At 45.0% G+C, this 25,766-nt stretch overlaps 1 protein-coding gene across 2 annotated transcripts; it reads left to right on the top strand.

The window, feature by feature from the left end:
- Positions 1-262: 262 nt before the first annotated feature.
- timm22 (translocase of inner mitochondrial membrane 22 homolog (yeast)) lies at positions 263-17,474 on the top strand. 2 transcript variants are annotated; one of them, XR_009646371.1, is made up of 4 exons: positions 263-539; positions 6,619-6,815; positions 7,062-7,502; positions 16,918-16,993. XR_009646371.1 is itself a non-coding variant. In XM_060848085.1 (4 exons), the coding sequence occupies exons 1-4, from the start codon at positions 311-313 to the stop codon at positions 17,153-17,155; spliced, it is 576 nt and encodes a 191-aa protein (XP_060704068.1). In that variant the 5' UTR covers positions 263-310; the 3' UTR covers positions 17,156-17,474. The 2 variants fall into 2 exon arrangements, 1 of the variants encoding a protein (XP_060704068.1); XM_060848085.1 differs by lacking the exon at positions 7,062-7,502 and adding an exon at positions 17,079-17,474 and having other exon boundaries at positions 16,918-16,990.
- Positions 17,475-25,766: the final 8,292 nt, after the last annotated feature.

A 25,766-nucleotide genomic window follows, 5' to 3' on the forward strand; every position in this document is an offset into this window, starting at 1 on the left:
AGCAAAGAGGGCGGGGCTCCAAATCCCAGGGGCGGGGCTCTCCCTCCTGAGGGCGGGGCTCAATCTCGGGCGTGGCCCCAAATCTCAGGGGCGGGGCCCTCTCTCCTGAGGGCGGGGCTCACTCTCGGGGGCGTGGCCCCAAATACCAGGGGCGTGGCCCTCTCTCCTGAGGGCCGGGCTCAGTCTCGGGGGCGTGGCCCCAAATTCCGGGGGCGGGTCTCAAGGCCGGGGGCGTGGCTCTCCTTGGCTGGGGCGGGATCCACTGTGACGCGGATGACGTGATGACGCGGTGACGGCGGCCTGCTGCACGATGGCGCCTGTTGCGGCCGGTTCAGCTGCTCCTTCGCGGCCTGAGGCCGGGTCGGGCTTGGTTTACTCACAGCTCCTTCAGCATCTGGTAGGGGAGCAACGGCAGCCACGGGCCTTGAGTTCTGCCGTGCTCGGCGGAATCCCCTCACCGGTTAAATCAGATGAACAGAAAATGGTGGAACGGGCGATGGAGAGCTGCGGCTTCAAGGCTGCGCTGGCCTGTGTTGGAGGTGAGGGCCTGGGGGGGGTGGGTGAGGGTCTGGGGAGGGTGGGTGAGGGTCTGGGGGGGTGGGTGAGGGCCTGGGGAGGGTGGGTGAGGGTCTGGGGAGGGTGGGTGAGGGCCTGGGTAGGGTGGGTGAGGGTCTGGGGAGGGTGGGTGAGGGCCTGGGGAGGGTGGGTGAGGGTCTGGGGAGGGTGGGTGAGGGTCTGGGGAGGGTGGGTGAGGGTCTGTGGGAGGGGGTGAGGGTCTGTGGGAGGGGGTGAGGGTGTGTGGGTGGGTGAGGGTCTGTGGGGGGGGAAGGGAGGGGGTGAGGGTGTGTGGGTGGGTGAGGGTCTGTGGGGGGGGAGGGAGGGGTGAGGGTGTGTGGGAGGGGGGATGAGGGTCTGTGGGAGGGAGGGAGGGGTGGGTGAGGGTCTGTGGGTGGGAGGGAGGGGTGGGTGAGGGTCTGTGGGAGGGGGGATGGGTCTGTGGGAGGGAGGGAGGGGTGGGTGAGGGTCTGTGGGAGGGAGGGAGGGGTGGGTGAGGGTCTGTGGGAGGGAGGGAGGGGTGGGTGAGGGTCTGTGGGTGGGAGGGAGGGGTGGGTGAGGGTCTGTGGGAGGGAGGGAGGGGTGGGTGAGGGTCTGTGGGTGGGAGGGAGGAGTGGGTGTGGGTCTGTGGGAGGGGTGTAAGATATTAGATGGGCTGGCTGTAAGTGAAGGTTGGGGGGTCTTGGGGTTGGGGATGGTGGTGCACATTTGTCTTAATGACGGTTGGAGTGGATAGTCTGCTGAATGAGGAGTTTGTGGGTTGCAAATGTGGAGGTTGGGGCGTGAGGAATGGAAGTTGCAGGGAAGCTGGTGGGTGGAGACAAGTTAGATTTGAATGATAGAAGGTGAGGGGGGGCAGTCAATGGAGATGTCAACTGAGGGAGCTGCTGTCATAGAGTCATAGAGATGTACAGCATGGAAATTGACCCTTTGGTCCAACCCGTCCATGCTGACCAGACCAGCCCCACCTGCCAGCACCCGGCCCATATCCCTCCAAACCCTTCCTATTCATATATCCATCCAAATGCCTCTTAAATGCTGCAATTGTACCAGCCTCCACCACATCCTTTGGCAGCTCATTCCATACATGTACCACCCTCTGTGTGAAAAAGTTGCCCCTTAGGTCTCTTTTATGTCATTCCCCTCTCACCCTAAACCTATGCCCTCTAGTTCTGGACTCCCTGACCCCAGGGAAAAGACCTTGTCTATTTATCCTATCCATGCCCCTCATAATTTTGTAAACCTCTATGAGGTCACCCCTCAGCCTCTGACGCTCCAGGGAAAACGGCTCCAGCCTGTTCAGCCTCTCCCTGTAGCTCAGATCCTCCAACCCTGGCAAAATCCTTGTAAACTTTTTCTGAACCCTTTCAAGTTTCGCAACATCTTTCCGGTAGGAAGGAGACCAGAATTGCACGCAATATTCCAACAGTGGCCTAACCGATGTCCTGTACAGCCGTAACATGACCTCCCAACTCCTGTAGCTGCAAATGTGTTGCTGGTCAAAGCACAGCAGGTTAGGCAGCATCTCAGGAATAGAGAATTCGACGTTTCGAGCAGACCTCATTTTTTACTCCCAACTCCTGTACTCAATACTCTGACCAATAAAAGAAAGCATACCAAACCCCGCCTTCACTATCCTATCTATCTGCGACTCCACTTTCAAGGAGCTATGAACCTGCACTCCAAGGTCTCTTTGTTCAACACTCCCTAGGACCTTACTATTAAGTGTATAAGTCCTGCTAAGATTTGTTTTCCCAAAATGCAGCACCTCACATTTATCTGAATTAAACTCCATCTGCCACTTCTCAGCCCATTGGCCCATCTGATCAAGTTCCTGATGTAATCTGAGGTAACCCTCTTCGCTGTCCACTACACCTCTTATGCTCGCATCCAAATCATTTATGTAAATGACAAAAAGTAGAGGGCCCAGCACTGATCCTTTTGGCACTCCACTGGTCACAGGCCTCCAGTCTGAAAAACAACCCTCCACCACCACCCTCTGTCTTCTACCTTTGAGGCAGTTCTGTACCAAATGGCTAGTTCTCCCTTTATTCCATGAGATCTAACCTTGCTAATCAGTCACCCATGGGGAACCTTGTTGAACACTTTACTGAAGTCCATATAGATCACATCTTCTGCTCTACCCTCATTAATCATCTTTGTTCCTTCAAAAAACTCAGTGAAGTTTGTGAGAAATGATTTCCCATGCACAAAGCCATGTTGACTATTCCTAATCAGTCCTTGCCTTTCCAAATACAGTGTGAGAACAGAGGGGTGAGAAATGGAGGACTTAGAGGGGTGTAGGAGTTGTGGAGGTCAGAGAAAGTAGGTAAACATCCTCTTCCAGCTTCTGCGTGGGGTATTATATAAATTCAGTGCTGGGTATTGTTGGCTGTGAGTTTGGATTGTTTCAAAAGTGTTCCTTTTTCCAATTTTTGCAAATGAATGAGTGTGAAGCCTGTAAAAAGAGCAGTACAGCCAGCAGAGTGGGTGCGCTACGTCACCACAGGGTGTAGTGATTAGTTAGAACATCGATTGTCTCTAAAGAACAGGATGGGTCAGGTTGAATCTGGATACCCTGGTGCAGGAATCACAGAAGGTAAGTATGCAGGGACAGCGAGTATTCGGGAAAGCTGTTAGATGGATATATTTGATTGTGAGGGGAATTAAATGTAAGTGTACGAAGGTTATACAAGGCATTAGTGAGGCCACATCTGGAAGACTGTATACAGTATTCGTCAGTATATTTACGGAAGAACGTTAATCCTTTGGAAGCAGTTCAGAGAAGGTTTACCACATCTCCAACTTGGCAGCGTCCCCTTGCCCGGTCCGACCTGTCCATCTTCCTTTCTGATGAAGGGCTTATGCCCGAAACGTCGAATTTCCTATTCCTTGGATGCTGCCTAACCTGCTGTGCTTTAACCATTTTCAGCATCTTCCTTTCTACCCACCCATCTGTTCCACCCTTCCCTCCGACCTATTACTTTCACCTTCACCTTCGTTTCCCTATCACATTCCTGACTACCGTCCCCACAGCCCCGTCCCCTCCTATCTATCCCCCCCCCTCAGACGCTGCCTGACCTGCTGTGCTTTTCCAGCACCACACTCTCAACTCAATACCTGGAATGAACAGATTGCCAAGGCTGTTCTCATTAGGCATGTATCCAGTGGAGAGTACAAGAGTCGGAGGTGATTTAATTGATCTTGATGATGTGGAAAGGATGGTTCCTCTTGTTGAAGAATTCATATCTAGAGGTCAGGTTTTAAACTTAAGGGTTTGCCTAATAAAGACACAGATGATTAGATTAGATTAGATTACTTACAGTGTGGAAACAGGCCCTTCGGCCCAACAAGTCCACACCGACCCGCTGAAGCGCAACCCACCCATACCCCTACATATACCCCTTACCTAACACTACGGGCAATTTAGCATGGCCAATTCACCTGATCCGCACATCTTTGGACTGTGGGAGGAAACCGGAGCACCCGGAGGAAACCCACGCAGACACAGGGAGAACGTGCAAACTCCACACAGTCAGTCGCCTGAGGCAGGAATTGAACCCAGGTCCCTGGCGCTGTGAGGCAGCAGGGCTAACCACTGTGCCACCGTGCCGCCCCACGTGTTTTTTCTGAGGATTGGGTGTCTTTGGAATTCCCTTCCTCAAAAGATAATGGAAGCAGAATCTTTAAATAGTTTTAGGACAGATGCGGGTAATCCTGGGTAATCAGAAACCTATCAGGGGCATACAGGAATGTCGAGTTAAGGTTAAAACCAGGCCAGCCATGATCTTGCTGAATGGTGGAGCTGGCTCAAATGGTCAAGTGACCTAACCCTTGTTTGTGTGTTCATATGGATCTCTATACTTGGTTACCTGTGACAATTCAACCTCTGTGACCTTGACAAGCAGAATGGGTGAGATGCCATCTGTAATTCCATCCCTTGCTGGAGTGTTTGTACATTATAGGTAAGAAAATGACAGATCACCTAATCATGTGCTTGACATTTCATTCTTCTGAACAGAGTTAACCCCAAGAGAGCAGCAGAAGTGAAACATAGGGCGAGTATTTACTTTTTAATGGAAAGTGACAGGAAGAGCACTGGCTAGACTGAGGGAAGTGCGAAGGACTGTGACAAGAATCAAAGTCCATCCTAGACTGCCCACAGAGAAAGCTAGCCGGAAATATAAAAACATAATAAAGGTTTCTATAAATACTTAAGAAAAGAGTTGGCGATGTGCTTTGATCCTTCAGGAAGAGAGTGTGGATAATTAATAATGGAAAATAAGGAAATGGTTGATGAATTAAATAGGTATTTTGTATCATTCTTCACTCTAGAGTATACATAACCAGCGGTATGTCGGCAAATGGAAGGGAGGGAAGAATTTGGGGAAATGAATGACCAGCGATTGTTACGGAGTAAATTGTTGGAGCTATGGGCTGACAAGAGCCATGGCCTGGTGGACTCCATCTTCTGGTGTAGAAATAGCTAGAAAGGTGATTTTTGCATTGGTTTTAATTTTACAATACTCCACTAATCTGGGAACATACCCTGAGATTGAAATAGCAAATGTTATTTTCTTATTCAAAAAGAGAGGAACTGGTTGGCAGCAAACTACAGGTCAGTTAGCTTAACATCTATTGTTGGGAAAATGTTCAATGCAGTTGGTTAGGACAAATTCAAGGTAATTGAGTGTAATCAACAGGCCCTTGTGCAAGGAAGATCATGTTCAACCAATCTTAAGACCGTGAATCATAAAAGGAGAAACGTGCTGTTCACCCCATTGAATGGTGGAGTAAACTCAATGAGATAGTAGATGAACTAAAAATCTTCAACTCCAGCTTTTCTCCATAACTCTAATTTCTCTTGCTGTTTAAAAATCTGTCTATCTCAGCAATCTGTTAGAGTTATTTGGAAAAAGTAATGTGCTGTGGGTAAAAATAGTATCACTGGATGTATTGCAGTTTGATTTGCAGAACACATCAGATAAAGTGCCATATCAAAGGTTATTGCAGGAAATAAAAGCTCATAGTATAGGTAATTAACATAGTGGCAGGGGTAGAAGATTGGCTGGCTAACAGAAAGCAGAGAGAAGACATACATAGATCTTTTTCAGGTTGGTGAGATGTAATGAATCTTGTGCGACAGGTTTGTGTGCTGGGCCCTTAACCGTTTAGAATGTTTATCACTGATAAGGTGAAAGAACAAAAGATATAATTGCCAATTGTGCTGTCACTGTAATAGGAAGGAAAATATTTGTGAAGATGACATTTTATAAAAATATGTTGATAGTTAACTGAATTGGCAAAGATGTGGCAAATGAAGTATAATGTGAGAAAGTGTAGAATTTTCTATATGACTGCGAATCGAAAAAATGCATATTATTGATGCAATGGTAATGTCCCTTCTTTTGAATCGGGAGACCTAGATTCAAGCCCCACCTGCTTCAGGTGTGTGTCATGATATCTAAGAGCAGATTGTTTAGAAATTATTAATTATGGAAATGGTGAGATATTGCAGAGCTGTAAGATGCTGAGGGATCTGGCTGTCCTTGTGCGTGGGTCACTAAAAGTTAGGATGCAGGGCCAGAAAGTAATTCAGAAAGCTATTAGAATAGTTATGATATATCAAAAGGGGAATTGAATACACAAATAGAGAGACGAGACAACATTTTTTTGCTCAGAGGGTTGAGTATTATTGGAACTCTTCCTGAAAAGATGATGTAAGAAGAGGGATTAAAAAATTTTAAAGGCAGAAGGGGATAGATTCTTGTTAAGCAAGGAGGTGAATGGCTATTAAGCGTAAGTGAGCGTGTGGTTTTGAGATTCTAATCGAATCAGCGACGATTCATGATAATGGTGGAGCAGGCTCGATGGACTGAATGGCCTACTCATCCAAATTTGTATGATGGATCTACGAAATTGTTTCCTGTGCTCATTTCAGGATTATGATCAGAATGGAGCCAACACTGGCATCAGGAGTCTGAGCTCTGTTCCTGTCGATCTCTTAAAGGTCGACTGTTATTAGCATTCTCTCTGTACTGTCTCTTATCTCTCCCTTCTTAGGCTTTGTGCTTGGTGGTGCATTTGGAATCTTCACGGCTGGTATTGATACTAATGTTGGCTTCGATCCAAAGGATCCATTGCGGACGCCAACTGCCAGGGAAGTTCTGAAAGACATGGGGCAGCGTGGAATGTCGTATGCAAAGAATTTTGCTATCGTTGGGGCAATGTTTTCTTGTACAGAATGCATCATTGAATCGGTGAGTTTGCCTTCCATCAGCAGTGGCATAGCAAGAAACACTTGGATTTAGACCACTGCCTCTGAAATATTCCAAGCTTCAGGGATTATTAAAGAATTGATTATTGATTGTAAGGATGATGTTGGAAAGATAGAATTGGTGGATGGTTTTCAATAAGATGCATAGAAACACCACCACTTGCAAGTTCCCATCCGAGCAACTCACCATCCTGACTTTGAAATATTTGATGTTCCTTAACTGTTGCAGGGTCAAGATTCTGGAATTCCCTCCCTCACAGCATTTTGGGTCAACCTACAGCATTTGGACGGCAGTGGTTCAAGAAGGCAGCTCGTCACCATTACCTCAAGGGCAACTGGGAACAGGCAATAAATCCATAGAATCCCTACAGTGTGGAAACAGGCCATTTGGCCCAACAAGTCCATGTCGACCCTTTGAAGAGTAAACCACCCAGACCCATTTTCTTACCCTACTACTCTACATTTTCCCTGACTAATGCACCTAGCCTGCACATCCCTGAACATCATGGGCAATTTAGCACAACTAGTTCATCTAACCTGCACATCTTTGGACTGTGGGAGAAAACCAGAGCACCCGGAGGAAACCCACGCGGACACTGGGGGAGAATGTGCGAAGTCCACACACAATCGCCTGAGGATGGAATCAAACCTGTGTGCCTGGTGCTGAGAGGTAGCAGTGCTAACCACTGAGTCACCGTCCCATCCAGCCAGTGACATCCGAGTCCCACAAATTGATAATTGGAAAAAAATTCCTGATACTTCATGGAATATGAGTAGAGTGTTTTAACACGATGGACATGGATCTTGGTAAATAGAACAGGTGGTTTCTGGTCATTTAAAATATAGATCATGGCGGCAGAAGCACAAAATTAATTATAAGAAATTTAGAATAGAAGGCAGGAAAAACTTCCTTAGCCAGAGAGATTAGATAAGATTACTTACAGTATGGAAACAGGCCCTTCGGCCCAACAAGTCCACACCGACCCGCCGAAGCACAACCCACCCATACCCCTACATATACCCCTTACTTAACACTATGGGCAATTTAGCATGGCCAATTCACCTGACCCGCACATCTATGGACTGTGGTAGGAAACCGCAGCACCCGGAGAACATGCAAACTCCACACAGTCAGTCGCCTGAGTCGGGAATTGAACCCGGGTCTCTGGCCCTGTGAGGCAGCAGTGCTAACCACTGTGCCACCGTGCCGCCCTCAAAGAGTTGAGGCTGTGCAATTAACTTCTGGGGTTAGTGTTGGAGACAGAAATGTGTCCACATTCACTGTCAGATTGGTGATGTAGATGGAGGGGTATTGAGTAAATTGAGAGCCAGCACAGCTTTGTAAACACATTGTGCTTACTTTAATCATATTTTTAATGAAGTAACAGAGAAGATTGATGAAGAGAATGTGGTGGATGGTATCTGTGCAGATTTTAAGAAGCCATTTGACAAGGTACCACATAAAAGGTTAACAAGATTGCTGTTTCTGATGTAGGAGGTCAGCCCTATGTTGGATTAAAGATTAGTTTAAGGACATAGCAATAAGTCATAAATATTTTTCAGACTGGAGGATGGTAGGCAGTATTTTTCAAAAATGTATTTCTCACTGGAATGTGAATATCGCTGCCTTGGCCAGTGTTTATTGCCCATCCCTAACTGCCCTGAGGAGGTGCTAATGAGTTGTCATCTTGAATCGCTGCAGTCCAAATGCTACAGGAAGATCAGTTAGGAAGGAAGTTCCAGAATTTTCCAGCAGCAGCGAAGGAATAGTGATATATTTCTCAGTCAGGACGGTGAGTGGCTTTGAGGGAACTTAAAGGTGGCGTTGGCCCAGTCCTTCTAGTTAGTAATGGTCGTGGGTTTGGATGGCACTGTGAGAGGAGCCCAGGTGAGTTGCTTCAGTGCATTTTGGAGATTTATAATCTGCTGCTGATACTCAATAGTGATGGAAGGAGTAAATGTTTAATGTGGAGAATGGGGTGCCAGTCAAATGGCTTCTTTGTCCCAGATGGTGTCAGGCTTCCATTGCACTCCTGACTTGTGCCATGTAAATAGTGGACAGGCTTTGGGGACTCAGGAGGTGAGTTACTTGCTACATGATTCCCAAGTTATGATCCCTTGTTGCCACAATAAGTCTGTGATTAATGCAGCTCAGTTTCTGGTTGATGATAACCCCCAAGGATATTGGTGTCAGAGAACTCAGCAATTGTAAATTCAGCCATTGAATGTCAAAAGGCACTGTTGGATCCCCTTTTGTTGGAGGGTGATCATTGTTTGTCACTTGTGTGCTTTGAATGTTACTTGCCCCTTATTAGCCCAAGGCTAGATGCTGTCCAGTTCTTACTGCACGCAGACAACACTGACTTCAGTATCTGAGGATTCCCAGATTGTGCTGAGACTTGTGCAACCTCCTGAAACAAAAACAGAAACAGCTGAAGAAATTCATCAGGGCTGGCAGCATTTGTAGACAGAAAGCAGAGTGAATGTTTCGGGTCCAGTGATGCTCCTCCAGAATTTTGTTCTCCACTTCTGACCCTATTTGTAAAATTTATTCACAGATTATGAGCGTTGCTGTCTAGGACATTTGTGTGCAAAGTTTAAAAATCGCAACACCAAGTTAAAGTCCAACAGGTTTATATTGACGCGGTAGCTTTCGGAGTGCTGCTCCTTCATGAAGGAGCTGTGCTCCGACAGCTAGTGCTTCCAAATAAACCTGTTGAACTATAACCTGGTGTTGTGATTTTTTTAACTTTGTCCACCCCCATCCAACACCGCCGCCTCCACATCGTAGTATTTATGGACCATCCCTAATTGCCCAGACGGCAGTTAAGAGTCAACCACGTTGCTGTCGGTTTGAGTCACATGTAGGACAAACCAGATAAGGATAGCTTCCTTCCCTCAAGAACACTAGTCATAGAGATGTATAGCACAGAAACAGACTCTTCAATCCATGCCGACCAGATATCCCAACCCAACCTAGTCCCATCTGCCAGCACTGGCCAATATCCCTCCAAACCCTTCCTATTCATATACCCATCCAGATGCCATTTAAATGTCACAATTGTACCAGCCTCCACCACATCCTCAGGGAGCTCATTCCATACACCTATCACCCTCTGTGTGAAAAAGTTGCTCTTGGGTCTCTTTTATATCTTACCCCCTTGCCCTAAACCTACTCCCTCTAGTTCTGGACTCCCCCACCCCAGGGAAATCTTTGTCTATTTATCCTATCCATGCCCCTCATGATTTTATAAACCTCTATAAGGTCACCCCTCAGCCTCCAACGCTCCAGGGAAAACAGCTCCAGCCTGTTCAGCCTCTTCCTATAGCTCAAATCCTCCAACCCTGGCAACATCCTTGTAAATCTTTTCTGAACCTTTCAAGTTTCACACTATCTTTCTGATAGGAAGGAGACCAGAATTGCATGGGATATTCAAAACGTGGCCTAATCAATGTCCTGTGCAGCCGCAACATGACCTCCCAACTCCTGTACTCAATACTCTGACCAATAAAGGAAAGCATACCAAACGTCGCCTTCACTATCCTATCTACCTGCGACTCCACTATCAAGGAGCTATGAACCTGCACTCCAAGGTCTCTTTGTTCAGCAACACTCCCTAGGACCTTACCATTAAGTGTATAAGCCCTGCTAAGATTTCTTTTCCCAAAATGCAGCCCTCGCATTTATATAAATTAAACTCCATCTGCCACTTCTCAGCCTCTTGGCCCATCTGATCAAGATTCCATTGTGATCTCAGGTAGCGTTCTTTGCTGTCCACTACACCTCCAATTTTGGTGTCATCTGCAACTTCATTAACTATACCTCTTATGCTCACATCCAAATCATTTATATGAATGATGAAAAGTAGTGGACCCAGCACTGATCCTTGTGACACTCCACTGGTCACAGGCCTCCAGTTTGAAAAACAACCCTCCACCACTGCCCTCTGTCTTCTACCTTTGAGGCAGTTCTGTATCCAAGTGGCTAGTTCTCCGTGTATTCTATGAGATCTAACCTTGCTAATCATTCTCTCATGGGGAACCTTGTCAAATGCCTTACTGAAGTCCATATAGATCACGTCTACTCTTCTGCGCTTATTAATCCCCTTTGTTACTTCAAAAAACACAAACAAGTTTGTGAGACATGATTTCCCATCCCTAATCAGTCCTTGCCTTTCCAAATACATGTACATCCTGTCCCTCCGGATTCCCTCCAACAACTTGCCCACAACTGACATCAGGCTCACCGGTCTATAGTTCCCTGGCATGTTCTCACCACCTTTCTTAAACAGTGGCATCACATCAGCCAACCACCAGTCTTCCGGCATCTTACCTGTGAGTATTGATAATACAAATATCTCCGCAAGAGACCCAGCAATCACTCCTCTAACTTCCCAAAGAGTACGAGGGTACACCTGATCAGGTCCTGGGGATTTATCCATTTTAGTGCATTTCAAGACATCCAGCACTTCCTCCTCTGTAATCTGGACATTTTGCAAGATGTCATCATCTATATTTTCCTACATTCTATATTTTCCATGTCCTTTTTCACAGTAAATACTGATGCAAAATACTCATTTAGTATCTTTCCCCATCTCTTGTGGCTCCACACAAAGGCCGCCTTGCTGACCTTTGAGGGGCTCTATTTTCTTCCTAGTTACCCTTTTGTCCTTAATGTATTTGTAAAAACCCTTTGGATGCTCCTGAACCCTATTTGCCAAAGCTATCTCATGTCCCCGTTTTTCCCTCCTGATTTCCCTCTCAAGTATACTCCTACTGCCTTTATACTCTTCTAAGGATTCACTCGATCTATCCTGTCTGTACCTGACATACGCTTGCTTGTTTTTCTTAACCAAACCCTTAATTATTTTAGTCATCGAGCATTCCCTATACCTACCAGCCTTTCTTTTCACCTTAACAGGAATATACTTTCTCTGGACTCTCATTATCTCATTTCTGAAGGCTTCCCATTTTCCAGCTGTCCCTTTACCTGTGAATATCTGCCCCCAATCAGCTTTCGAAAGTTCTTGCCTAATACCATCAAAATTGGCCTTTCTCCAATTTAGAATTTCAACTTTTAGATCTGGTCTATCCTTTTCCATCACTATTTTAAAACTAATAGAATTATGGTCGCTGGCCCAAAAGTGCTCTCCCACTGACACCTCAGTCACCTGCCCTGCCTTATTTCCCAAGAGTAGGTCAAGTTTTGCACCTTCTCTAGTAGGTACATCCACATACTGAATCAGAAAATTGTCTTGTACACGCTTAACAAATTCCTCTCCATCTAAGCCCATAATACTTTGGTAGTCCCAGTCTATGTTTAGAAAGTTAAAATTCCCTACCATAACCACCCTATTGTTCTTACAGATAACTGAAATTTCCTTCCAATTTTGTTTCTCAGTTTTCCTCTGACTATTAGGGGATCGGTAATACAATTCTAATAAGGTGATTATCCCTTTCTTATTTCTCAGGTGCACATAAATAACCCCCCTGGATGTTATACCCTCTCTCAGTACAGCTGTAATGCTACTCTTAATCAAAAATGCCACTCCCCCTCCTCCCTTGCCTCCCTTTCTATCCTTCCTGTAGCATTTGTATCCTGGAACATTAAGCTGCCTGTCCTGCCCATCCCTGAGCCATGTTTCTGTAATTGCTATGATATCCCAGTCCCATGTTCCTAACCATGCCCTGAGTTCATCTGCCTTCCCTGTTAGATCCCTTGCATAGAAGTAAATGCAGTTTAATTTATTAGTCCTACCTTGTTCTCTGCTTTGTTCCTGCCTGCCCTTACTGCCTAACTCGCTCCTTTTCTCAACTGTACCAGTCTCAGATTGATCTCTTTCCTCACTATCTCCCTGGATCCCACACCCATCTTTCTCATTTAAATCCTCCCTTTGCAGCTTCTGCCAGTATATTAGTCCCCTTCCAATTTTGGTGCAATCCTTCCTTCTTGTTAAGGTCACTTCTACCTCAAAAGAGATTCCAATGATCCAAAAATGTGAATCCTTCTCCCATACAACAGCTCCTCAGTCATGCATTCATCTCCTCTATTCGCGTACTCCAAGCTCTGGGAGTAATCCAGATATTACTACTCTCAAGGACTTCCATTTTTAAATTCCTGCCTAATTCTCTGTAATCTCCCTTCAGAATCTCAACCTTTTCCCTTCCTATATCGTTGGTTCCAATGTGGACAGTGACCTCCTGCAGGCCCCTCTCCCCCGTGCGAACATTCTGCACCCTCTCTGAGACCTCCTTGATCCTGGTACCAGGGAGGCAAACACCATTCTGCTTTTTCTCTGCTGGCCACAGAAATGCCTGTCTGTTCCTTGGACTAGAGAGTCCCCCAACACCACTGATGTCTTGGAACCCGACATAACTCTCATTGCACTAGAGCCATTCTCAATACCCGAAACTTGGCTGTTTGTGCTACATTACCCAGAGAATCCAACACCCCCTACATTTTCCAAAGCAGCATACTTGGTTGAAATGGGGAAAACAGAAGACTCCTGCATGAGCCGCTTACATCTCTTGCCTTACCTAGACTTGGCTCATCTATGTGACTGTATCTGAGACCCCTCCCCCCAATAACGGCTATCCCCCTTGCTCTTGTAAATTCCTCATTGCCTCTGACTGTCTCTCCAACCGATCCATTTGATCTGATTGGGTTTGCAACCAACAGCATTTATTGCAGATATCCTCAGTAACACGTAACCTATCCCTAGATTCCCATATCTGACAAGAAGACCATTTGTTGTGGTTCTGTTCGCCGAGCTGGGAATTTGTGTTGCAGACGTTTTGTCCCCTGTCTAGGTGACATCCTCAGTGCTTGGGAGCCTCCTGTGAAGCGCTTCTGTGATGTTTCCTCCGGCATTTATAGTGATTTGTATCTGCCGCTTCCGGTTGTCAGTTCCAGCTGTCCGCTGCAGTGGTCGGTATATTGGGTCCAGGTCGATGTGCTTATTGATAGAATCTGTGGATGAGTGCCATGCCTCTAGGAATTCCCTGGCTGTTCTCTGTTTGGCTTGCCCTATAATAGTAGTGTTGTCCCAGTCGAATTCATGTTGCTTGGCATCTGCATGTATGGCCACTAAGGATAGCTGGTCGTGTCGTTTTGTGGTTAGTTGGTGTTCATGGACGTGGATCGTTAGCTGTCTTCCTGTTTGTCCTATGTAGTGTTTTGTGCAGTCCTTACATGGGATTTTGTACACTACGTTGGTTTTGCTCATGCTGGGTATCGGGTCCTTTGTCCTGGTGAGTTGTTGTCTGAGAGTGGCTGTTGGTTTGTGTGCTGTTATGAGTCCTAGTGGTCGTAGTAGTCTGGCTGTCAGTTCAGAAATGTTCTTGATATATGGTAACGTAGATAGTCCTTTGGGTTGTGGCATGTCCTCATTCCGTTGTCTTTCCCTTAGGCATCTGGTGATGAAATTGCGTGGGAATCCGTTTTTGGCGAATACATTGTAGAGGCGTTCTTCTTCCTCTTTTTGCAGTTCTGTGGGGGTGACCCTTTAGAGCAGAGATGAGGTGGAATTCCTTCAGCCAGTGGGTGGTTAATCTGTGGAACTCATTGCTGCAGAGCGATATGGAGAACAAGCCATTGAGTATCTTTGTTACAGAGATGTATAGGTTCTTGATTAGTAAAGGGACCAAGGGTGTTTTTCATTCGTTAATGGGATGAGGGATTTATTGCCAAGGCCATCATTTATTGCCAATCCTTCATCGATTAGAGGGCAGTTAAGAATGCACCACATTACTGTTGTTCTGGAGTCACTTGTAGGATGGCAGTTTATCTTCCTAAAGGGCATTGGTGAACCAGATGGGTTTTTCTGACATTTGACATTGGATTCTTGGTCATAGACACTTAATTCCAGATTTTTAAACAATTTACATTTAAATTCCACCATCTGGTGTGAGATTTGAACCTGGGTCCTCTGACCATTACTTGGGTCTCTGGATTAACAGTCCAACAGTAATACCGCTAGGCTGTCACTTCCCTTTCGGGTTACGGGGAGAAGGCAGGAGAATGGGGTTGGGAAATATATCAACTATGATTGAATGGGAGAGTAGACTGTATGGGCTGAGTGGCCTAAGTCTGCTCATATATCTTATGGTCCAATGAAGCAAGACCTAGGCAATATCCATGTTTGGGCTGAAAAGTAGCAAGTAACATTTGCACCACACAAATGCCAGGCAATAATCGTCTCCAACCTTGTATCATCATAATACAATGGCATTACCATCACTGAATCCACACTATCAACATGCTGAGGGTTATCAGAAACTGGACCAGCCATACAAATGTGGCTACTAGAACAGGTCAGAGGCTATGAATCCTGCAGTGGATAACTCTCCGATTGACGCCTGAAGCAAGTCCACCATTCACAATGCACAAGTCAGAAGTGGGATGGAATTCTCTCCATTTGCCTGGATGGGTGCAACACTTAAGAAGCTTGATATCATCAATGACAAAGCAGTTGAAAAGTGTGGTTCTGGAAAAACACAGCAGGCCAGGCAGCATCCGAGGAGCAGGAAAATCGATGTTTCGGGCATAAGCCCTGCTTCAGAAGTCTTATGCTTATGCCCAAAACGTCGATTTTCCTGCTCCTCAGATGCTACCTGGCTTGCTGTGTTTTTCCAGCATCACATTTTTCAACTCTGGTCTCCAGCCTCTGCAGTCCTCACTTTCTCCTCCATGATAAAGCAGCCCACTCGATTGATACCACATCCACTCTTTCCCACCATCAATGCTGAAAAGTAACAGAGTGTACCATCTGCAAGTTCCACTACAGAAATTCACCAAGACCCCTTCGGCATTTCAAGTTTGCAGCAGCTTTCATTGAGAAGGCCAAAGGCAGCAGATACATGGGGATATCACAAGCTGCAAGTTTCCTTCCAACCCACTCGCCATATGACTTGGAGATCTGTTGCTGTTCCAGCATTGCTGGATCAGAATGCTGGTACTCCATCCCTACAGCATTATAGATCTACCTACAAAACATGGACCGCTGTTGTCCAAAAAGGTAGTAATTACTGGATCAGCCAGTGACACCCACATCTTATGAGTTTTCAAAAACATGCATCAGTACCAGGTGCAGTGGTATGGATGCTTCAAGTAATGTGGTGTCCTGAAGAATCAGTGTGAGCAAACGCTTTAAAAATATTTTTAATGATCTGGATTTTGGCTGACAGAACCGCTTAAACATTTGCCATGGTTCTGATCTTGGAGTATCTGTCAGTGAGAGTGATGCCAATTGACTGCAACAGGATAGATGGAATCTTGCAGAATGGGCAGACAAGTGGCAGATACAATTTAACGTGGGGATATGGGAGGTGATCTGTTTTAGCAGAAGGGACAAAGAAGGTCAGTGTAGATTTTAATTCACCATTCCAAAGTGTGTTGGGGACAAAGGGATCTGAGTGCGAAGGTGGTAGGAAGATTTAGAGAGTAGTTAGCAATGCATAACGAATCTTGGGCAAAACTATTGTTAGGGACCAGCTAAAGAATGTGAAAGTTCTTGAGAGTGTGCTGAGGTGATTTACTAGAATGGTTCCAGGGCTAGGGTTTTTAGATACATTTGGTTGGAGAAGCTGGAGTTAGTTGCCCTGAGGTGAAGAGGATTGAGGGAAAGTTTGATAGATGTGTACGTGATGATGACAGATCTAGATATGGTAGATAAAGAAAAGCTGCATCCATTAGATATACAAGGTATGGAGGGCACTCGTTCAAGGTTTTGGGCAAAAGATGGAGAGTTTTGTGATGATCTCTAATGACGAAGAACTCTCTGCCCATGAGGGAGGGAGGTGGAACCAGATGGCTCAGTGATTTCAAAAGCAAATGGGATGGACACAAGTGACACAAAATTGTGGGAGTCTGGGAATCTAGTGGGAAGGTTTGCTCTATGGCGAGCTGCCATGGTCTTGATGGGCTGAATAGCCTCCAGTGCTGTAACGATTGTGACAGCTAAGGTCCAGTTTTGACAAGCTGGATCTAAAATATATTGTAACTCATTTATATTTCTGGAATTGGACAGAGCAGTGAACAGGGAAGGCCTGGATTTAAAATCTTCTCTCTTTTGATATTTTGAAAGTACCGTGGGAAGTCAGATTGGAAGAACAGTGTGCTGAGTGGCTGTGTAACTGGAGGAGCAATTGGTTTCCGAGGTGAGTGACAGAATCTTTCTCAAGCCTAAGTTTGAAATGGCAGCTTTTGGGTTAATGTTTCTAACCTGCTCCCCTTCCCCCACTGCAGCTGGCCTAAAGGCAGGAGCCATTGGATGTGGTGGGTTTGCTGCCTTTTCTGCAGTCATTGACTACTACTTACGGTGAAGTAAACTCTGAACTGTCTTGTGCAAGTCGAATGGGATTATTGGCTGTCAAAGTCCCTCCACAGCGAGTGAGCTGCAACTGACTCATGTATAGTAAGGACATACGCTGGAGGTCTGAATGAGCACTGACTGCAGTTAGTGTCTCACAACACGTAGTGCTGCCATGGGACAAACCCAGGATATATTGAAACAAAGTGAAAGGTCTGAATGGAGATTCCAGTCTAGGACAGAGTTCAGGTTTTGATCTGTTGTTGCTGTGTCCTATAATGTAAAAGATTTATTGACATGATGGAATGGAATAAAATCTATTGTTTTATAAATATGGAGTCACTGTTTATTCAGCAGGGCAATGATCACTCACTGTGTAACTGTACAGAATCACAAAAGGCCATTTGGCCTGTCATGTGTATGCAGATTCTCTGAAGGAGCAATTTGTTACCGCTCCTACCTTGCCCTCTACTTGTAGTTCTGCACATGCTTTCTTTTCAGATAATCCAGTTCCCTGTTGAATAGTTTAACTGACCCTATCTCCATCACCCATTAAGCATATCCTGAAGGCTAACCACTTGCTGCATGAAAAGCTTTCTTCTCATGTTGCTAATTCTGTTTATGCAAATGATCTTCAGTCTTTGCCCCTCCAGTTCTTTTTCTTGCCACTGGTCAGAACAGTTTCCCTCTATCTACTCTGTCTAGACTCCACACGACTTTGAACACTTTGATTAACTTACACAACAATCTTTTCTCCAAGAAAAACAGTCCTACCTATACCAACCTATTTAAGTAACTGAAATTCCTTATCCCTGGAACCACTCTCATGAAACTTTTCTGCACCTTTTCTCAAGCCTTCTCTCCTCCTCAAAGCGTGCTGTCCAATTCGACAGTTTGTCTAATTGCAGCTGAGGCTGAATCACTGTTTTATGTTAAATTTCATGCATTTTTGTGTGGTGATGTTGATTTATTGTTGTCAAGTATCTAAATGCAATGAAAAGTTTTAGGTGCAGTACAGGCAAACTTTAACATACAAGGACATACAGATCATTAGGTGTTTAGACAGAGCAAGGCTGGCATGATGGCTGAGTGGTTATCACTGCTGCCTCACAGCACCAGGGTCCCAGCTTCGATTCCAGCCTCGGGCGACTGTGTGGAGTTAGTACGTTCTCTCCATGCCTGCATGGGTTTCCTCCGGATGCTCCGGTTTCCTCCCACATTCCAAAAAAAATTTGTGCAGGTTAGGGTGGATTGGCTATGCTAGATTGTCCATAGTGGTTGGGTGCATTGGTCAGAGGCCAGGTGAGTTATTCTTCAGAGGGTTGGTGTGGATTTGTAGGGCCGAAGGGCCTGTTTCCACACTGTTTAGAATCTAATCTAATCTAAAACGTACAAGGTTACGGCTGCACAGGAGGTGCACAAAAGCAAAATCAACATTAGAGTTGAAATTAAAGGGCTCCATTCTTCCGTGTAATAACAGTGAGGAAGTTGAACCTATTGGTGCTTGTGTTTTAAGCTTGTGCACCTACTGCCTGACACAGGAGGTTGGAAGAGATTAAACTGGGGTGGGAGGGGTCTTTGATGTTGGCTTCCTTTCTATGTCAGCAAGAACTCCATAAATAGGTTGGCTTGCATCATGATCTGGGCTATGTTACAACTTTCTGTAGTTTCTTACAATCCTGAACAGAGCAGTTGCCGTACCAGCAGTGATGCACCCAGATAGAATGTTTTCTATGGTGCATCTGTAAAGGTTGATGAGGGTCCCTATGGACATGCCGAATTTCCTTAGCCTCCTGAGGTAAAAGAGGTGCAGATTCACTATCTGCCCTGGCTGAGATTAGCATGTAGAATCTGTCCTCTCGACCTCTTCCGTCTCCTGAAACATGGTGACCTTTAAGGTAAACTACCACCACTTGTCCCTTTGGAACAAGATGAGATGTTTAGGGGTTAATTTGCTCTGCTGACCTTGAAGAAATTGGCTGTCCTGGTGGGGGAGGTGGTATGTTTCTCTGTCTTGCAGGTAGAATGTAAAAAAATTACATTGCCATCTCCTGCTATTCAGAATCAATAAGAATACTGAAGTTAAGAATCTAACCACACCCTGCAGTTTCAAAAACAAATTACACCAGGTCTTGCCATTAAGGAATAATCTAATCACATTGTAGTGATTGGATTACTTCCAGAAACATTGTGTCTTGAGTGACATGTGACTATGGGGGAGTGGCTAGGGGTTGTCTTGTGGGCATTACTGATTGTGATGTAAAATCTTGTGTAAAGGAAGAATAGTCCCTTTGTTGAGAGAGATCTCTTGCCACGGCTCTGCAAGCATTGCGAAGTGTGGTCCTCCGAAGCTTGTACTTAATAGATTTTACGTATTGCAGTTGCATCAAATGTGTAAGAATCTCAAGAAAAACAACCTAACCAAGGGAACAACCCTCCATAACACCGGTACGATAGTTCTTTACCTTTTTATGACTAGAGTCAATACACCTAAGCTATTTAATAAACTAATTCCTAATTGTACAATTGAATTCCTGATTCCAAAAAAAAATCGAGTCAATGTTTTAGTTTTTCAGGATTTGGAGTTGTTTGTGCAATGCAGATATTTGGTTTGAAAAGTACAACTTTTTCTTGAAGGAGTTTAGAATATTTTGTTGGGTGAGGTAGAAAATCCTCGGATTCTGATCTCTGTCAGAAGAGAGCTATTGCTATTGGTCAGTGTCTTCACAGTCTAGTGACTGATTGGGTAGCTAGGCAGTCAGCCGACATCCCACATTCTCAGCCAATCATGCAGCTTTGTCTGCAGTCGGCTACCCCAATAGCAGCTCAGCTGCTAACCTTGAAAGTGTTACTCTGGGGAGAGCAATAGTGCAGGTTAACTCCTCCTTGTCTACAGCAGCAATGAGAAAACACTCCTTGTCAAAGCTGTTCTGTCATGGCTTGGTATAGTTGATGGTAGGGGAAGAACCCAAAGAAGGGAAGCGTGTAGACTGAGAAATGTAGGGACAGGGTGAGAATGGAAAATCAAGAATAGGAAAGCAGAACAGAGCTAGAGCAGTCAACCCCTTCAACCTGCTGTCGTTCAAGATGATCACAAGTAGTGTTGGGATTCAACTCCTACTTTCTTGCCTGCTCCTTATTTCCCTTGATTCCAAACGTTTGGCTTAATTCTTAAGCCATTCAATAATGGAACAACCCCAATGTGATGGTGTAGAGAATTTGAAATATTCACAGGCTGCTCAAGAGGAACATTCTCCCCTAACCTTGCTGATTGGTCCTTTGGAGAAAGTGAGGACTGCAAATGCTGGAGACCAGAGTTGAAAAATGTGGTGCTGGAAAAGCGCAGCAGGCCAGGCAGCATCCGAGGAGCAGGAGAATTGACGTTTCGGGCATAAGCCCTTCTTCAGGAATGAGGCTGGTGTGCCAAGCAGGCTAAGATAAAATGTAGGGGGGAGGGGCACTGGGAATACGATAGGTGAAAGGAGGTGAGGGTGATAGGCTGGAGAGGGGGTGGGGGCAGAGAGATTGGGAAGAAGATTGCAGCTCAAGAGGGCGGTACTGAATCTGGGGATTGGGACTGAGATTGGTCCTTTGTCCTGGGACTGTTACCACATGCTTTAGATACCCCAGCCAGGGGAAGCAACCTCTGAGTCTACCTTGTTTAGCCCCTTTAGAAATTACCCTGCTGAATTCCACGGAAGCAGTCTAATGAACTGTATTGTCTGCAATATAAATATACTTCCTTAGATACAGAAACCTAAACTTGTGCATTTTTCCAGATGTGATCTCGCTGAAGATCTCTCAGAATTGTAGCAAAACCTCTTTATACTTGTATTCCACTTGCCTTGCAATAAAGGTCAATATGCCATTTGTTTTTTTAATTACTTGCTGTAACTAAATGCTAACGTTCTTGTAAGATCACATCCAATTTTCTCTGAACATTAACATTTCTATGTTCTATTAAAGAAAGCTTAGGGCTAGTCAAGGATAGTAGTGGAAGTTGTGTGTGGAGTCCAAGGAGACAGGGGAAACGTGAAATGAATACTTTTCATCAGTATTCACACTGGAAACAGACAATGTTGTCGAAGAAAATACTGAGATACAGACTACTAGACTAGACAGAATTGTGGTTCACAAGGAGGAGGTGTTAGAAATTCTGGAAAGTGTGAAAATAGATAAGTCCCCTGGGTAGGATGAATCTATCCTAGGATTCTCTGGGAAGCCTGGGAGGAGATTGCAGAGCCTTTGACTTTGATCTTTATGTTGTCATTGTCTAAAGGGATAGTGCCAGAAGACTGGAGGATAGCAAATGTTGTTCCGTTGTTCAAGGAGAGTAGAGACAACCCTGGAAATTATAGACCAGTGAGCCTTACTTTGGTTGTGGGTAAAATGTTGGAAAAGGTTATAAGAGATAGGATTTATAATCATCTAGAGAGGAATAAGTTGATTAGGGATAGTTTACACGGTTTTGTGAAGGGGAGGTCGTGCCTCACAAACCTTATTGACTTCTTTGAGATGGTGACCAAACAGGTGGATGAGGGTAAAGTGGTTGATGCAGTGTATATGGATTTCAGTAAGGCATTTAATAGGGTTCCCCATGGTAGGTTATTGCACAAAATATGGAAGAATGGAATTGAAGGTGATTTAGCGGTTTGGATCAGAAATTGGCTAGCTGAAAGAAGACAGGGTAGTGGTTGATGGGAAATGTTGATCATGGAGTTCAGTTACTAGTGGTGTACCACAAGGATCTGTTTTGGGGCCACTGCTGTTTTTCATTTTTATAAATGACCTGGATGAGGGCATAGAAGAATGGGTTGGTAAATTTGTGGATGACACTAAGGTTGGTGGAGTTGTGGATAGTGTTGAAGGATGTTGCAGGTTACAGAGGGACATAGATAAGCTGCAGAGGTGGGCTGAGAGTGGCAAATGGAGTTTAATGAAGAAAATTGAGAGATGATTCACATTGAAAGGAGCAACAGGAATAAAGGGTACTGGGCTAATGGTAAGATTTTTGGTAGAGTAGACGAGCAGAGAAATCTCTGTGTCCATGTACATAGATCCCTGAAAGTTGCCATCCAGGTTGTTAGGGTTGTTAAGAAGGCATACGGTGTGTTAGCTTTTATTGGTAGAGGGATTGAGTTTCAGAGCCATGACGTTGTGCTGCAGATTGGTTCCACAGTTTGGCGCAACATCAAGGGCCGATGTGTGCTGTAATGTTCTGTGTCCTATTTAGAAGTAAAAATATTTCTCTTCTATTCTTATAACCAAAATGAATGACTTTACACTTCCCAATGCTATACACTACATCTGTCATCATTTTGCTCACTTACTTAATTTGTCCGTACATCCTTATAGCTCTTTTCGTGTCCTCAGTTTACATTCCAGCTCAGCATTGTATCATCAACATAAATAAATTATTCTGTTGCTTCATCTGAAGTCATTAATATAAATAACTGAGGCCCCAGTCTTGGTCCTTGCAGCAATTCACAGGTTTATAGCCAATATTAAAATGCCCCATTCATCCTTACTCTCTTGTTCTTGTTGTTATCCAATCTCTGATCCATGCTGCTTTATTACCCTCACTTCCTGAGGCCTCTGTTTTTTTTCTTTAATTCATTCACAGGATGAGGGCGTTGCTGGCTAGGCAGCATTTATTGCCCATCTCTAATTGCCTCGAGGGCAGTTGAGAGTCAACAACATTGCTGTGGGTCTGGATGTCAACACGTCAGTTAGACCAGGTAAGGATAGTAGTTTCCTTTCCTAATGGACAATAGTGAACCAGATGGGTTTTTCCCAACAATCAGCAATGGATTTATTCTGCCTGATGAATGGCTTTTGCCCAAAATGTCAATTTTTCTGTTCCTTGGATGCTGCCTGATCTGCTGTGCTTTTCCAGCACCACAACCTTGACTCTAATCTCCAGCACTCACTTTCACCTAATGGATTTATGATCATCATTAGGATCTTAATTCCAGATACTTACGGAATTCAAATTCCACCATCTGCCATTGGCGGGATTCAAACTCAGGTTGCCAGAACGTTATCGGAGTCACTGGGTTAACAGCCCAGTGATGACACCACTGGGCCATCACCTCCCCTCTTGTGTATTAACTTTTTGTGTAGTACTTTATTGAATGATTTTTTATTTGAAATCCATGCATATTTTAATAACTGGTCTTTCTTTGACTGCCCTATTAGTTTTATCCTCAAGCTCTTGATACATTTGTCAAACATTATTTTCATTCTGTAAATCTGTATTAACCTTTAAATGCATTGTTAAAGGGAGGTGATGGCCTAGTGTCATCACAAGTCTATTAATCCAGAGACCCAGGTAATGTTCTGTGGACCCATGTTCAAATCCTGCATGGCAGATGGTGGAGTTTAGTTTGAATAAAAATCTGGAACTAAAAGTTTAATGATAACTGTGAAACCACTGTCTATTTGTTTGGGGAAAAATAACATTTGATTCACTGGTGCCATTTAGGGAAAGAAACTACCTAGTCTAGGCTATACCTGACTCCAGACCCAACATAGTTGAGTCCTACCTGTTCTGTGGATGATTAGGGATGGGCAATAAATGCTGAGTAATGCACACGTTCCGTGAATGAATAAAAAAACTTAACAACAGGTGCCAGATTTTTCCAATGATTGCTGTTGGGTTAACTGGCCTATGGTCCTGTTTTCTCTCTTCCTGCCTTTCCTGAATCAATTGACATTAATTGATGTTTGTTGACATCCATTTCTTTGGGACCATTATAAAATCTAGGAAGATCGGTGCTTTTAGAATTTGTAGGTGTGGCTGTTGGATCCCATGGATTTGTTAATTTAATCCCTTCTGTTTCTCCAGTATCTTTCCCTTGTTGATATTAATTTCCTCAGGCTTGGGAAGAGGGTTTGATTGGGAACAGCATGTAAAATGCTGTGTCCACTGGTCTGTGTTCTGATGCCAAGGTAGGTAATACAGCCTATCATGTTGATACATAAAGATGTGTCAAGAGTCAGATGTTAATCATGATTTGTTGGGGGCAGCATTCTCAATTCTTTCAGAAGCACTTAAAAAACAAATTATAATTTTCCAGCAGTTGTGTGCTTTGTAGTTCTGGCCAGGTACAAACTGAATTAATAATAAAATGTGAAGTTTAAGGAAATGGCCCCTATTCAGCAGTGGGCAAAAGTCCAAATCCACACACTTATCTTCAATATTCTGAAAGATATATTCCCTTGACATACAATATGGCTAATTTATATCTGTTAATAAATTCCCAGTCCCATGGTAACTGGGATCTTATTTCCATGCAGTTTTTGTCAAATTTATCTTGAGCACTGTGTCCAGTCAGTTCAGATCAGGCCCACTTTGAACACTCCATTTCTGGCAACTGAGATATGACAGAGAGAATTGCTGGAGGTGGTGTCAGAGTGTTTGCCACCAGGTGGAACCCCAGGGTTATGATGGGAGTTAAAGGGAGAGCTTGTGCCTTTTCAAGTTGGAAATAAGCTGGTTTTATGGAGAGATAGTAAGGAGTTATTGGAAACGAGTAACCCAAAGAATTATTCTAAATGAAATAGGAGGGGGAAGTGTCAATCATAACTTTGGGGCTGATTACCAAAGGTTTTTAGTGGTCAACACTTAGCACTGGACAGTGCAAGTGGTCAGATGTTTGAAATAATTTAAGAAAGAATTCAGTAAGCTAATCAGGAAATTTCTCCATTCAAGATGAGAGGGAGACTGAAACCAGGAAACTACAGGCCTCATGGCAGTCTTTGGGAAAGCACTGGAATCTATTGGGGTAGGTCTTGCAGGGCACTTTGAGCATGTTAGTACAATCAAGCCTGGTCTTGTGAAGGGGAAAATCATAATTGACTAACTTATTTAAATAATTTTGGGCTATGGGCCGGGTGCTGGCAGGTGGGACTACATTGTGTTGGACTGAAGGGTCTGTGATGAAAGTTAACCAGGGGAAGTGCTAGAAGACATTTGACATTTTTTAAACAGTGACTGCACAGGGTGAGAGTATTTGATGTAGTTTGGAGGGAGGGTGTGTGTGTGTGTGTGAGGGTGTGTGTGTGTGAGGGTGTGGGTGTGTGTGTGGGTGGGTGTGTGTGTGTGAGGGGGTGTGTGAGGGGGTGTGGGTGGGTGTGTGGGTGTGTGAGGGGGTGTGGGTGGGTGTGTGGGTGTGTGAGGGGGTGTGGGTGGGTGTGTGGGTGTGTGAGGGGGTGTGGGTGGGTGTGTGTGTGTGTATGAGGGTGTGTGTGTGTGTGTGAGGGGGTGTGTGGGTGTGTGTGTGAGGGGGTGTGTGGGTGTGTGTGTGAGGGGGTGTGTGGGTGTGTGTGTGAGGGGGGGTGTGTGGGTGTGTGTGTGAGGGGGTGTGTGTGTGAGGGGGTGTGTGTGTGAGGGGGTGTGTGTGTGTGAGGGGGTGTGTGTGTGTGAGGGGGTGTGTGTGTGTGAGGGAGGGTGTGTGTGTGTGTGTGAGGGTGTGTGTGTGTGTGTGAGGGGGTGTGTGTGTGTGTGAGGGGGTGTGTGTGTGGGTGTGTGTGGGTGTGTGTGTGAGGGGGTGTGTGTGGGTGGGTGTGTGGGTGGGTGGGTGTGTGTGGGTGGGTGGGTGTGTGTGTGTGTGTGAGGGGGT

Source organism: Hemiscyllium ocellatum, chromosome 31 (genome assembly GCF_020745735.1).
Source record: "Hemiscyllium ocellatum isolate sHemOce1 chromosome 31, sHemOce1.pat.X.cur, whole genome shotgun sequence".
Classification (NCBI taxonomy): Eukaryota; Metazoa; Chordata; class Chondrichthyes; order Orectolobiformes; family Hemiscylliidae; genus Hemiscyllium; species Hemiscyllium ocellatum.